Below are 15,562 nucleotides of genomic sequence, written 5' to 3'. Positions count from 1 at the left end.
AGTGAGATGACCCCAGTACCTCAGTTGAAAATGCAGAAATCGCCGGTCTTCTGTGTCGCTCGCGCTGGGAGATGGAGACTGAAGCTGTTCCTATTCGGCCATCTTGCTCCGCCCTAAAACATACATTTTAAAACTGAAAATAAAATGACTGATGGAACAATAAAATGGAGTCAAGGAGAAAGGACTAAGGGGAGGAGTGACAAGGATGTGTTTGGGATGCTCAAATGATGGGAGACTTCCAGCCAATCACCTAGCCAAAGGCTTTTATTATATTTCCTAGTTCCCTTGATACTATGGGGGTGGGAGCAGAGGGGACACTCACCCATCCACTGGAGCCAAAATGGCACTGACTATCTTCCACGTGGAATCCGGGTGGAGATCTCTCCAGGATCCCTCAGCAGGGTGGACTCAGCTGCTATGGAGGAAGGGGCCAGCATGAGGGCTGCTAACCCATCAGCCTGCTGGTCAGAGCAGGTCTCACATGAGGCGGTGGCACTGTGGCCACTGGTGGGCTCAGCTGCCATGGTACGGGCTGGCATGAGGCTGGTAACTCAGCAGCCTGCCAGGCTGAGCGGGAGATCCCACATAAGGCAGTGGCATTACAGCCACTTGACTGTCCTATTGTCTCCACTGCCTGCCAGGGAAAATGATGGTTCTGAAAAAAACCTTTGATTAGTGTTAGAGCTGTTAGGTGTTACAGCTCCACTTTGCTGCCTCTCTGCTTGGTATCCTGCAGATCGCTGTTTCTCACCATCTAGTTGACTGCTTTCCCACACACTGCCATCTCACCATCACCCTGCCATTCATTTCTCTTGCCATCTTTTATGCCTCTGTCTTCTTTCTTGGCCCCACGTTGAGTGTCATGCTGATGCAGGGCAGGGAAGCCCCAAAGTAGGGCTTAGCCTGTGAGTGTTCTTGGATTCATCCTGGAAAGAATTCAACGGTGAGCCAGTGGTAGGGTAGAAGAAAACAGCCTTTTTGAAGCAGGAGTGTTACAGTTCTGGTGGTGTTACAGCTTCGTGACTGCCTTTGCAGAGCAGGGCTACCCCATAGGCAGTGTGCTGAAGGTAGCATTGCCATAGAAAGGGGCAGTAACTCCCAGATGTTGCCATGAGAGAGATGAACTATCATGGCACACAGGTGGGAATGTCTTATCAAAAGCTGCTCCTGCCCTGTCCCTGTTTTAGCTAGTCCGCAATTTGGTCCAGTGTCTGAACCCCATCTCCGGAGTTGAATCCCACCTCATACATCAAACGGTGACCCACAGCCCTGATGAGAGTAGTAGAGAGAAGCATGAGACATAGTTGTTAGATGGGGAACTCATTAGTAAGTGATCATTAGATAACAGAAAATTGGCAAATAAAAATAAAGGAGATAAAACTGATGAGCAGAGCCAGAACAGATAGATTTTTTTTTTTTTCCCACATGGCCTTGGAATTGGGGGTAGAAGGGGTAGGGTTGAAGATGGAAGCCTAGGCCTTGCAAATGTATTCCTTAGGAGGAGGAGGAGTGAGATGGACATAGTAGTTAAATCAAGCCAAAACAAGAAGCCTTGCCTTGTTCCCATGTGTTCCAGTCTGAAATTGTTCTTGGAAGAGCTAAAGCTTTATCATCCTATGTACTGGGGAGGCACCTATGTGTGCAAGTAGAGATTACCCCCTTATATCAGCCAGGTTAAGTCCATAAAGTTTACCCAAAGCCTTTTCTGCCTCAGCATGTAGTTTTTCTTGGTCTCTGGAGTTCCAGTGAGGTTATAAAAGGGAAATCATAATACATAATTTTATAGATACAGAATGGCAGTGTCAAAAGCAACTACTGGTCTTAGTAAGAGCATCATAGACAGTTCCAATGATGAATTAATTTGCTCTTTTTCTGACTCCCATGTTAACCATAGATACCCTTCTTAGGTCTCCCATCTTAGCTCTGAGGCCCTAAGTTTGGCTTCTGGCTAAAATTGCACGGAAGTTGCAGACATGTCTTTCACCAACAGATGGTGATAAAGAGCCGATCAGGATACTGAATTCTGAGATTTTCCCACCTCCAACACAGTTAACATTTTGGGCCAGATAATTTATTGCGGGGAACTGTCCTGTGCATTATAGGATGTCTAGCAGCACCTCTGGCCTCTATTCACTAGATGCTAGCAGCACTGTTCATAGTCATGACAACAAAAATGTCTCTAGACATTGTCAAATGTCCTCGAAACATCTGGATTGCCCCATTGAGAGCTACTATGAAATGTGATACTTAAGTGTTAAATATGAAAACAAAAAAGAATCAAATTTTGAAGGAATCTTTGAAAATATTTGTTGTTGTTTTTTAAAATAATGTGTATTCATTGAAAAAGTGTTTAAAAATATAGAAAAACATAAGAAAGAAAAAAGCACACAAAATCCCATCATTTAAATTACCTTCTGTGAAAATTTTAATAACAATTCTTTCAGGCATATAACTGCATATTTAAATATGTATAAATTTGCATTTATGGCAATGTATAGTATACATACTCTCCTATAATCTCCTTTTCACTCAAAATCAACTAGGGATATCTTTCTAGGTCAACAAATATTGGTGTAGTTTAATAATTAACTTTAATGCCTACATACTATCCCTTTATATGTAATTAACCAGGTCACTACTTATAGCCAACCAGGTTCCTACATTTTCACTATTATAAATAGCATGACAATTAACATCTTTGAGCATATGTTTTTGAACAGCTTGAGAGTGAGATTATTTCACACTCATTTCCTATGTGTCTACAATTTTGCCAGGACCCAGACCTTTAGGGAGTAGATCAGACATAGATTTTCTTCCAAGGATGTGCAAAAACTGGTGAAAAGAATGCAAATGGTATAATGGGAATGTTTCTAACACAAAGAAATATAAAAGCTTGAGGTGATGGGTACCCCATTTACTCTGATGTGATTATGATGTATTGTATTCCTGTATTAAAATATCTTATGTACCCCATAAATATATATACCTACTGTGTGTGTGTGTGTGTATATATATATATATATATACACACAAATTTAAAAATAAAATAAAATAAAATTCCTTTATATACCAGAAGAATGTGAACAGAAGACAATAAAATATAAGTAGCATGGAAATGCAAGGTGTAAACATTGACAAAAGATGAAGACATAACTGATTGGATGTCAGGGATATCTTCACAAACATGGGCCTTGAAATAGGTAATAAGCAAATTAATCTCAGCTCCTTTTTCTTCAACTATAGTTGTTACAACAATCACTTTGTTTAAATGCTGATTTCTCTATTTCCCCTGCTCCCTGTGTGAGGGCCATAGCCAGCTTTCTCTTCTTCTTTTTTACATCCTATATTTATTACAGGGTCTCACACTTATCTTTAGTAAAGTTTGCTGAATGAAGGTATTCATGAGAAACTTTCCTGCCTGAAAAGCATTCTCCAAAATAGAGAGAAGGAAGAATTACATAGCAGAAATAGGGCTATGGATTCAAGTTCAAATTCTCTCCAACTTCCAAAACTCAAAGACAGATCAGGAAACAGAAACAGGAAAGAGGGAGTGGAAGAGAAAAAGGTAAATTAATATGAACTTCTGTGATCTCTTACTCTTTCTCTTTCTGCGATTCTCTTTCCTCTTTTGAAAACCTTATCCAAGGAGAAATACCAGTGACTTCAGAGGTGCAATTGGGGGTGATCCTAAGGCTTATCTATGACTCAAATGATGTACAGAAACATTTTACTTTCTTTATTTTAGTCTATAATTTGATATTCCTCTCAAATCCCCATCCACTGGTTAGCAGGAGAAAAAAACAACAACAAACCAAACTAATAGTTCAATCTAATTTTCATTTAGTCTAACCTGAAAATTTAATATATTTTTAGGAATTATTCATGCTCTATTGGATAAAATCATGCTTGATCACTGAGGAAGCCTTCCCCTGGTTCTCATCCCAATGTGTGGTGGAAAGAATGTGGGTTATTCCAGCTCTTGGTGCTGAGAAGGGACTCTAGTCTCAGGCTGGTTTTACTGTTGTGGCAGTTCCATCTGCTGGTCTCTCGAGCACTGTTTTTTATGAACCTAGTTGTTCAGCATTCTGCAGGACACCACTGCTGACCTGCTAGTTCACATGGGTTCTACACATTCTACAGGGACAATGTTTCTGAGTTGCTAATGCTGTAAGAAAGATTTTGCTGTCTGCAGAACCCTGAGTTGACTGCCACATCCTCCAACCTGCAAGTTGGTCAGCAGTTCACACTCTTTTATTGTCAAGTCAACTCATTCAGCTATGGAGGCCTATTAAGAGACCACAGGGTTTCAATTCAGTATCTAAATCACAGAAAAACTCAAGGCATCTTTGTAAAGTTAAACCCTAGGGGCTCTCTCTACTTGACTGTGATGTGCTACATTTCTGTGACTGAGTCCTAAAGTTGATGCATGGCATAATTAATCCATTTGGATGTCAAAAGACTGATATTACCTCAGTCTTATTTCTCTCTACTTTTCTTTTGTAAAGAATTCTGACTCCTTCCAGACAAATGAATGTCTCTGGTAGAGTAAGAAGAAGTTTTAATTATGACACTTTTACCTACACCCTCATCTTCATTTTTGTTGTCTGATAAGGTCAAAGCCTTATTCTGTGCTCTCTTCACTGCACCTCCAGGTGTTTAGTCTAGAAAGCTTGGGATTTGGAAGATCAGTGGGAGAGAGATTAGAAGAAAACAGCCTGCACACACCATATGATACCGGTCTTGAATTCTCACAGACAGAAACACCTTTCTTTATTTCTAAAATTCTTTCATCATAATTAAGAATCATACATGTTGGAAGCTTGTCCATTCATTCAACACACATTCGCAGAGTACCTATTATGTGCAATGTGCTCTGACCAGCACAGATTAATTTCTGTGTTAATTTCTATTCCTGCTGTAACAAATTACAACAAATTTGGTGGCTTACAACCACAGATTTATCTTAAGTTCCGGAGGGTAAAGTCCAAAATTAGGTCTCATGGGGCTTAAAACAAGGTATTGGCAGGGCTTCCTTCCTTCTAAAGGCTCTCAGTAACATTCATTCCCTTGTCCTTACTGCATCTAGAAACTACTGCATTCCTAGACTCCTGACCCCCTTCCACCTTCAAAACCAGCAATGGCCATTCAAGGTTTTCAGTGTATTGTTCAAATTCTGACCCTGCTACCTCCCTCTTATAAGGACTCTTGTGATTATATTGAACTCACCTGGATAATCCGGGATAATTTTCTTGTCTCAAGATTGGTAATTGTATTACATCTACAAAGTCCTTTTTTTGCCATCTGAGGTACCATGTACAGGTTCTGGGGAGTAGGAATGTGGACATCTTTGGGGGACATTTATTTATCAATAGCATACTCAAAGAGAGACTAGCCCTCAGTGAGTCAAATGACTACAAAACATGTGGCTAATCTTTTTTAAATACTTTTTTTTAGCTAAAATATAACAGTTAAACAAATACTAAAAAATGCTCAGAACGTATATGTACAGCTCAATGAATCTGACACAAGACATATACATTCCAGTAACCACCTTTCAGGTCAAGTTACAGAGCATTACCAACACCCCAGTATTCTTTCCCTTATGCCCTCTTCTAATCACTATACCTTCTCTCACTCCCCAAAATCAGTTTAACACCATAGATCAGTTCTGTGGATACAATATGTATGTTTTGTGCCTGACTTCCTTCACTCAATATTATGTTTGTAAGATCTATCCATGTTACTATATGGGGCTATCGTAGTTCATTTTCTTTTCTTTCTTTTTTTTGAGACAGAGTCTGGCCTTGTTGCCCAGGCTGTAGTGCAATGGCACGATCTCATCTCACTGCAACCTCTGCCTCCTGGGTTCAAATGGTTCTCCTCCCTCAGTCTCCTAAGAGCTGGGATTACAGGCATCTGCCACCATGCCCAGCTAACATTTGCATTTTTTTTTTTAGTAGAGACAGGATTTCACTATGTTGACCAGGTTGATCTCGATCTCCTGACTGTGATCTGCCTACCTTGGCCTCCCAAAGTGCTGCAATTACAGGTGTGAGGCACTCGTAGTTCATTTTCTTTGTTGTATAATGCATCGTATGACCAGATCAGTTTATATATCCTTTATGCTGATGAACATGTGGGTTGTTTTCAGCTTGGGGGTATTTTAAATAGTGTTTCTATAATTAGTTTTGCAAGTGTCTTTGGTGCACATATACAAACATTTCCATTAGGCATATACAAGAAGTAGAATTGTTTGGTTATGGCATATATATATTGTTAACGTCAGTAGAGAATACCAATCAGTTTACATTTTTTAAAATTACACTTTAAGTTCTGGGGTACATGTGCAGAACATGCAGTTGTTTTTACATAGGTATACACATGCCATGGTAGTTTGCTACACCCATCAACCCGTCATCTACATTAGGTATTTCTCCTAATGCTATCCCTCCCTCAGCCCCCTCCACCCCACAGGCCCCCAGTGTGTGATGTTCCTTGCCCTGTGTTCCCTGCCCATATGTTTTCATTGTTCAACTCCCACTTATGAGTGAGAAAATGTGGTGTTTGGTTTTTTATTATTGTGTTAGTTTGCTGAGAATGATGGTTTCCAGCATCATCTATGTCCCTGCAAAGGACATGAACTATCCTTTTTTATGGCTGCATAGTATTCCATGGTATATATGTGCCACATTTTCTTCATCTAGTCTATCATTGATGGGCATATGGGTTGGTTTCAAGTCTTTGCTATTGTGAATAGTGCCGCAATAAACATACGTGTGCGTGTGTCTTTATAGTCACATGATTTATAATCCTTTGGGTATATACCCAGTAATGGGATCGCTGGGTCAAATGGTATTTCTGGATCTGGATCCTTGAGGACTCACCACATTGTCTTCCATAATAGTTGAATTAATTTACATTCCCATTAGTAGTGTAAAAGTGTCTCTATTTCTTCATATCCTCTTCAGTATCTGTTGTTTCCTGATTTTTTAATGATCGCCATTCTAACTGGTGAGAAATGGTATCCAATTGTGGTTTTGATTTGCATTTCTCTAATGACTAGTGATGATGAGTTTTTTTTCCCTATGTTTGTTGCCTGCATAAATGTCTTGTTTTGAGTGTCTGTTTAGATCCTTCATCCACTTTTTGATGTTTTTTTTTTTTTTTTTCTTGTAAATTTGTTTAAGTTCTTTGTAGACTCTGGATATTAGTCCTTTGTCAGATAGATAGATTGCAAAAATTTTCTCTCATTCTGTAGATTGCCTGTTCGCTTTGATGATAGTTACTTTTGCTGGGCAGAAACTCTTTAGTTTAATTAGATCCTGTTTGTCAATTTTGGCTTTTGTTGCCATTGCTTTTGGTGTTTTAGTCATGAAGTCTTTCGCCATGCCTATGCCTGAGTGATATTACCTAGGTTTTATTCTAGGGTTTTTATGGTTTTAGGTCTTAGGGTTAAGTCTTTAATCCATCTTGAGTTAATTTTTGTATAAGGTGTAATGAAAGGGTCCAGTTTCAGTTTTCCCCATATGGCTAGCCAGTTTTCCCAACACCTTTTATTAAATGGGGAACACTTTCCCTATTGTTTGTTTTTGTCAGGTTTGTCAAAGATCAGATGGTTGTAGATGCGTGGTGTTATTTCTGAGGCCTCTCTGTTCCATTGGTCTATATATTGTTTTGGTACCAGTACCATGCTGGTTTTATTACTTTAGGCTTGTATTATAGTTTAAAGTCAGGTAGCATGATGCCTCCAGCTTTTTTCTTTTTGCTTAGGATATTCTTGGCTATGTGGGCTCTTTTTTGGTTCCATATAAAATTTACAGTGGTTTTTTCCAGTTCTGGGAAAAAAGTCAATGGGAGCTTGATGGAGATTGCATTGAATCAATAAATTACTTTGGGCATGTGTGAGGAAGGTACTTGTTCTAGCATTCACCAAATTCCAGATAAGAGACATGAAGTTCTCCAGTAGTACTTTTCAATCTCTCATCAACAAACTGAAGATTAGTTTCTTCTTTCCTTATTTATCTCCACCAACATTCAACTATCTCTCTCTTTCATACCCTAAAAAAGATGAAGGCTTAATGCTTGTAAGCCATCTCTTGATCACCTCCGTGTACATCCTCCCTAATGGTATAGCACCTCAGTTTAGAATGTGGAGGTAAATGGCAAATACTGCTTTATTTTTAGATTTCAGTTAATATTTCTATGGTATGACATTAGTATAGAGGCAATAATGTAACTGAACTTTTGGGAAGTTGAGTCAAGGAGTATAAGTTTAAAATAATGTTCCATAATATTTTAATTCATGCTCCACCAGACTCATCATTCAATTATTTCTTTTTCTTTTTGAACATTTTAGTAAATTTAAGAATATACTTCTGGAAATTCATTATTATAAACATTATTGTTTTACAGTACAGCAAATGAGGGCAATGCCCACTACATATTCTTTTAACTTATCATTTCAGGGCATGCTGACATCTGACAGCCATCTTTTGCAACAGAACTTTCTTTGGCTAACATGCCAGTTATGCCTACTTGTCCAGAATATCATAATGGCCTAAGATACTAATGTGGCCGACACCAAGCAGCCTTAATTGATAATTGATGAGAATTGTTGTGTAAAAACCCCTAGATTTCTGATACGGTTTGGATGTTGTCCCCTCTAAATCTCATATTGAATTGTAATTCCCAATGTTGGAGGAGGAGCCTGGTGGGAAGTGATTGGGACATTGGTGTAGCTCTCTCATGGCTTGGTGCTGTCCTCACAATACTGATTACTCACAAGATCTGATTATTTAAAAGTGTGTGGTACCCTTTCTCCCCTACTCTCTCTCTTGCTCCCTCTCTCGCCATGTGACATGCCTGCTCCCACTTTGCCTTCACCACCAAAAATAAAAGCTCCCTGAGGCCTACCTAGATCTGAGTAGTTGCAAGTGCCAGGCTTCCTGTACAGCCTGCAGAACTGTGACCCAATTAAGTCTTTCTTTATAAATTACCCAATCTTGTTTATTTTTTATAGCAATGTAAGAATGGCCTACACAATCTCTTGTAGGTGAAATATACCTCTGAGATACATGTTTTATTCTTTCCAAGAATTCCTTAGGAAGATTAGGATTCAGTTGCCCACAAAAACTTGCCTGATAACTCACTCATTACTGAGTCTTTTCTTTGTCTGTTTCCTTCTTGCAAATTCTACTAGTTTTTCCTGGAATTGCTTCCTAAATATACTATGTATTCAAATTCTTGCTCGGAATCAAATTCTGAGGGAACCCATGTTAAGATAAAGTGATTATTCCTAAGCAAAAAGAACAAAGCTGGAGGCATCATGCTACCTGACTTCAAACTATATTACAAGGCTACAGTAACCAAAACAGCATGGTACTAGTACCAAAACAGAGATATAGATTAACGGAACAGAACAGAGGCCTCAGAAATAGCACCACACATCTACAAACATCTGATCCTTGACAAACCTGACAAAAACAAGAAATGGGGAAAGGATTCCCTATTTAGTAAATGGTGCAGGGAAAGCTGGCTAGCCATATGTAGAAATCTGAAACTGGATCCCTTCCTTACACCTTATACAAAAATTAATTCGGGATGGATTAAAGACTTAAATGTTAGATCTAGAACCATAAAAACCCTAGAACAAAACCTAGGCAATACCATTCAGGACCTAGGCATGGACTAGGACTTCATGACTAAAACACCAAAAGCAATGGCAACAAAAGCCAAAATAGACAAATGGGATCTAATTAAACTAAAGAGCTTCTGCTCAGGAAAGGAAACTACCATCAGAGTGAACAGGCACCAAAGAATGGGAGAAAAATTTTGCAATCTATCCATCTGACAAAAGGCTAATATCCAGAATCTACAAAGAACTTAAACAAATTTACAAGAAAAAAACAACTTCATCAAAAAGGGGGCAAAGGATATGAACAGACACTTCTCAAAAGAAGACATTTATGCAGCCAACAGACACATCAAAAAATCTTCATCATCACTGGTCATCAGAGAAATGCAAATCAAAACCACAATGAGATACCATCTCCCTCCAGTTAGAAAGGCAATCATTAAAAAGTCAGGAAACAACGGGTGCTGAAGATGATGTGGAGAAATAGGGACACTTTTACACTGTTGGTGGGACTGTAAACTAGTCCAACCATTGTTGAAGACAATGTGGTGAGTCCTTAAGAATCTAGAACTAGAAATACCATTTGACCCAGCGATCCTATTACTGGGTATATACCCAAAGGATTAGAAATCATATGACTATAAAGACACATGCACACGTATGTTTATTGCGGCACTATTCACAATAGCAAAGACTTGGAACCAACCCAAATGTCCATCAGTGATAGACTGGATGAAGAAAATGTGGCACATATATACTATGGAATACTATGCAGCCATAAAAAAGGATGAGTTCATGTCCTTTGCAGGGACATGGATGCAGCTGGAAACCATCATTCTCAGCAAACTATCACAAGGACAGAAAACCAAACACTCAGAGTTCTCACTCATAGGTGGGAATTTAACAATAAGAACATATGGACACAGGGCAGGGAACATCACACACTGGGGCCTGTGGTAGGGTGGGGGACTGGGGGAGGGACAGCATTAGGAGAAATACCTAATGTACACGATGAGCTAATGGGTGCAGCAAACCAACATATTACATGTATACCTATGTACCAAACTTGCATGTTGTGCACATGTACCCTAGAACTTAAAGTAAAATAAAATAAAGTAAAATAAAATAAAGTAAAATAAACTGATTGCTTATAATTTTTTTCCCTTGGCTGAAAATTATCTTTGAATTCATGCTGTTTCTGCATACTTTGGAAGTATTGCTCTGATACCAAAGGCAGAAAATGACACTACAAGAAAACAAAATTACAGGCCAATTCATCTAATGAACACAGTTGCAAAAATTCTCAAAAAAAGTATGACCAAACTGAACTCAACCGCGTGTTGAAAGGATCATTCACCATGATCAGCTGAGATTTATTTCAGGGATGCAAGGATGGTTCAACATGTGCAAATCAATAAATCTGATATGCCACATGAATACAATGAAGCTTCTGCATAGCAAAGGAAATAATCATTAGAGTGAAAAGACAACCTATAGAATGCATAAAAATATTTTGAATCATACATCTAATAAAGGGTTAATATCCAAAACATATCAGGAACTCAACTCAGCAGGAGTAACCTGAGTAAAACATGAGGAAAGAACCTAAATTGACATTTCTTAAAATTAGACATAAAAATGGCCAACGGATATATGAAAAAGTTCTCAAGATTCATAATCTTCAGGGAAATGGAAATCAAATGAGATATCATCTTCCATCATTTAGATTATCCAAAAAACAAGATATGATAAGTGTTGGTTAGGATGTAGAGAAAAGGGAGCTCTTGCACACTGTTTGTGGAAACGTAAATTGGTACAGACATTAGGGAAAGCAGTGTGAAAGTTCCTCAAAAAGTTAAAAATAGAGCTACTATATGATCCAGCAGTCCCACTCTGGGTATATAACCAAAGAATATGAAATTCATATGTTTAAGAGATAGCCACACTACTGTGTTCATTGCAGCATTATTCTCAATAGCCAAACTCTGGAATCAACCTAAGTGTCCAACAATGAATGAATGGATTAAAAAATGTGATACACACACACACACACACACACACACACACACACACACACACACACACAAGAATATCTTCCCTTTTTTAAAAAAAGGAAATATTGTAATTTGCAACAATGTGAATGAATCTGGGCAACATTATTTTAAGTGAAATAAGCCAGGTATAGGAAGAAAAATATCACATGGTTTCACTTATATGCAGAACCTGTAAGCTGAATTCACAGAAACAGAGAGTAAAATGGTGGCTACCAAATGTTGAGGTAGGGGGATTTGGGAGATGCTGGTCAAAGGACACAAAACTTCAGTTAGACAGGAAGAATGAGCTCTCGAGATTTATTGTAGTTCATGGCGATTACAGGTAATTAGAACATATTGTGTATTTGAAAATTGCTGAGAAAGTAGACTTTAACTGTTCCTGATGCAAAAAAGATAAGTATGTGAAGTAAAGCATATGTTAGTTGGCTTGATTTAGCAATTCCATAAAGTATATGTATTTCAAAACATCATGTTATATTACATTAATACATACAATTTTTGTCAATAAAAATAATAAACAAATGTTTCATTTCTAAAAGGAAACAATAAAATAATATTGATTCTTTAAAAGGCTTTTTACTATTTATCCATATAGCAGCCAAAATGTTTTAAGCACAATTTACTAAGTAGTGGTCTAAGTGCCTGATACTTATTGTCTTATTTAATCTACCCAACAATATCATGAGAGCAGGCTTGTAAATATCACCACTTTTGACATTAGCAGACTAAGGTACAAAGAATTTAATTTAGCATCCAAAGATGCATAGATGACCAAAGGAAGACAGGGTTTCAAATGCAGGCACTCTGTTCCGCTTTTTCATCACTACTCTAAAGTATCCCCTCATAGCAAGGAAGAAGATTTACCAAATTTCAAATGAAAAAATCCCAGGACCTTCATATTAAATTCAGTAAAATGCATATATGTACAACAAAAAGGAAAAATTTATAAGTGATTTTTGATTCATTCTAAATTTCTTAATTTTCTCAGCTTTTATAATAAACGGATTAATTTATAGATTAGCTTTACTTTTTATTTTTTAGGGTTTAGCTTTACAGATTAAATAGTGTAATATTATTTCTACAAAGAAAACAAGAATTTCTGTGTTTTGACAAAGCACTATTCTCAAGAATAGTAATGCCTATGTAAGCCAAGGTATTTTGGGAATTCTGCACTCAACAAATTTAAGTTCCCGAATTTTCTATAAATCTTCCCACACCGATGAGTAGAATAAAAAAAATGAGGCATATTTAGGCTAGCTAGAAAGCAAATTATAAATTTTATATTTCCTTTTCTATGGACACACACATATACTCACCTCAAGAATATGACCTCTTTCAATTGTTTTAATGTTCAAAAACACATTCATATATCCACGAGTCCACAATTTAAAAAATTTAGACAATATGCTCAACAAAGTTCTCTCACTGTTACTGTACTCACTTTAAAACTGGTACTTTCAATTCTATTTTATTCATTCTTTATTTTAGTTTTAATTTTAGACAATGTAAAAATGCCCATTTTCAAAAAGACTGTCAAAATTTCCAAGTAGAAATATCTTTCTTTATCCTTTTCCATTCTTTCTTTCTATTTATTTATTTATTGAGATAGAGTCTCTCTCTGTCACTCAGGCTGGAGTGCAGTGGCGCCATCTCGGCTCACTGGGACCTCCGCATCCCAGGGTCAAGCAATTCTACTGCCTCAGCTTCCCGAGTAGCTGGGATTACAGGTGTCCGCCACTATGCCCCACTTATTTTTGCATTTTTGGTAGAGACCGGGTTTCAAAATGTTGGCCAGACTGCTCTCGAACTCCTGACCTTAGGTGATCTGCCTGCCTCGGCCTCCCAAAGTCCTGGGATTACAGGCGTGAGCTACCGTGCCCAGCCCTACGCTTTCAATGTAATTGTTTATCATTACTCAAGTAACCCATATGAAGGTCCCTCAGATCTAGAGTACAAATGCAGTCACATAACCCTTATTCATTTCCACTAACTGCTCAAACAATCATCTACTAATAAACAGGAAATCTAATATATCTTCTGAAAATTGTTCCCTCTATTAATAGTTTAAGAATCTGCTTCAAAGGGAGCACTCCTCCTCTGATGCTGAGAGGCTATTGGAATTTGGTCAGTCCAAAACTACTGCTGCTTCTCACTGCTACATGACATTAAAACGGAAAGCTAATCCCCTACCATGTCTACTTGGTAGTGTGTCAGGAAGATGCCCTACCACAGAGTGAGTCTACAACACCCATTCAAGGCTTTTCCACCCATCTGGTTATTTTATAATGTGGGTTTCCAAAGTCAGGATGATGTGTTCCAAATGAGTTTAAGTCAAGGTCATTGTACACACCAGATTCACAGTTGAATAAAAAGTAAAATTTTGAAAATGTATGTATCATCTGAGAGTATAGTATTGAAGAATGAGTGAGTTGAGAATTTTATTTGGAGCAGGAATGAGTGAGTTGAGAATTTTATTTGGAGCAGGAATGGTGAGAGGCAGCCATGATCCTTCCCTAGAGTGTGAAATGTGCCAGCAGCCTGTATTTTCCCAGGACCCTCCTCAAGGCCCCCATGACCTCCTTATTCCTCAGGCTATAGATGAGGGGATTCAGGGCTGGAGTGACAATTGTGTAAAAAACAGAGATGATGTTGTCTTGTTTGGGGCTGTGGAAGGAACTGGGCAAGACATACATGAATGTGGCAGCTCCATAGAACATCCCAACCACAGTCAGGTGGGAAGAGCAGGTGACAAGAGCTTTCTTCTTCCCCTCATTTGATGGCATACGAAGCACAGTGAATAGGATTAGTATGTAGGAGGCCACAATGGCAGAAAAGGGGAACAAGAGGAAAGTCACACCTGTCACGTATATTATAAGCCCATACCTGGAGGTATCACCACAGGCCAACTTCAGCAAGGGTGGGATCTCGCAAAGCAGATGCCTGATTTCCCAGGACATGCAGAAAGGGAGGTGCATAGTGTACATGGTATGTCCTAGAGCTACCAGGGATGCCAGGAACCAGGATGTGGCCACCATGAGCCAGCAGACTCTTGGGCTCATGAGGGTCATGTATTTCAGAGGATGACAAATGGCCACAAACCTGTCATAGGCCATGAAGGCCAGTAGGAGGTCCTCAGCACTACCCATTGTCAGTGCCAGGAACATCTGAAGGGCACAGCCTCCAAAGGAGATGGTGTTTTCTCTGCGCAGAAAGTCCGCGAGGGCCTTGGGAGTGACAACAGATGTGAACAGGAGGTCCATGAGAGAGAGCTGCCCAAGCAGGAGGTACATGGGCATGTGGAGCCGGACTTCTATGGTGATGGCCAGGAGCAGCAGGCCATTGCTGGTCAGGGCCAACATGTATAGGACTATAACTGTAGCACAGAGCAGTTCAGGAAACCCACTGTCATTCAGAATCCCCACCAAGATGAAGCTGCTTCCCAAGGTGGAGTTCCGGAGCTCCATGCTGTGGTTTTTTAGTTGCCTAGAACGAAATGTATTATTAGTGGAAGCTTTTTTGAAGGTATGCACTGTAGCTTTGGATTGTTCTAGGTCACTGTTCATTGGCCAATAGGAATCCCATAATATGGTATCTTTTCCATCTGTTAGTATGCCTCTGATTTCTGAATGCTGGTATTGGATTACAATAAACCATCAGGTAAACTGGTATTAGGTAATTTGGCATGTCATTAATATAATTATTTAGAAATCCCTTCAAATAAGGTATCCAGAAGAACGAGCCTAAGCAAACATCTTTGTAGATAGATGAAAGCATCTCTCTCTTCACAATGAACAAATACACTGGGCATTGGTTTAAGATCTAGCTAGTTTTTTTCCACCTTAAATGTACTTGACATTCCAATTCAGTTTTTAAA

The 15,562-nt window shown here is 38.7% G+C and overlaps 1 protein-coding gene across 1 annotated transcript; it reads right to left on the bottom strand.

Annotated features, from left to right (window-relative positions):
* Nucleotides 1-14,188: 14,188 nt before the first annotated feature.
* On the bottom strand, nucleotides 14,189-15,244 carry LOC111524615 (olfactory receptor 2AG2). The gene has a single exon (XM_023189817.1). It carries the CDS (start codon nucleotides 15,150-15,152, stop codon nucleotides 14,202-14,204), a length of 951 nt encoding a protein of 316 aa, XP_023045585.1. The 5' UTR covers nucleotides 15,153-15,244; the 3' UTR covers nucleotides 14,189-14,201.
* Nucleotides 15,245-15,562: the final 318 nt, after the last annotated feature.

The sequence above is a fragment of the Piliocolobus tephrosceles genome, chromosome 13, assembly GCF_002776525.5.
Source record: "Piliocolobus tephrosceles isolate RC106 chromosome 13, ASM277652v3, whole genome shotgun sequence".
In the NCBI taxonomy this organism is placed as follows: Eukaryota; Metazoa; Chordata; class Mammalia; order Primates; family Cercopithecidae; genus Piliocolobus; species Piliocolobus tephrosceles.
Note: the sequence above shows the minus strand (reverse complement) of the source record. Positions and strands in the feature narration are given on the sequence as shown.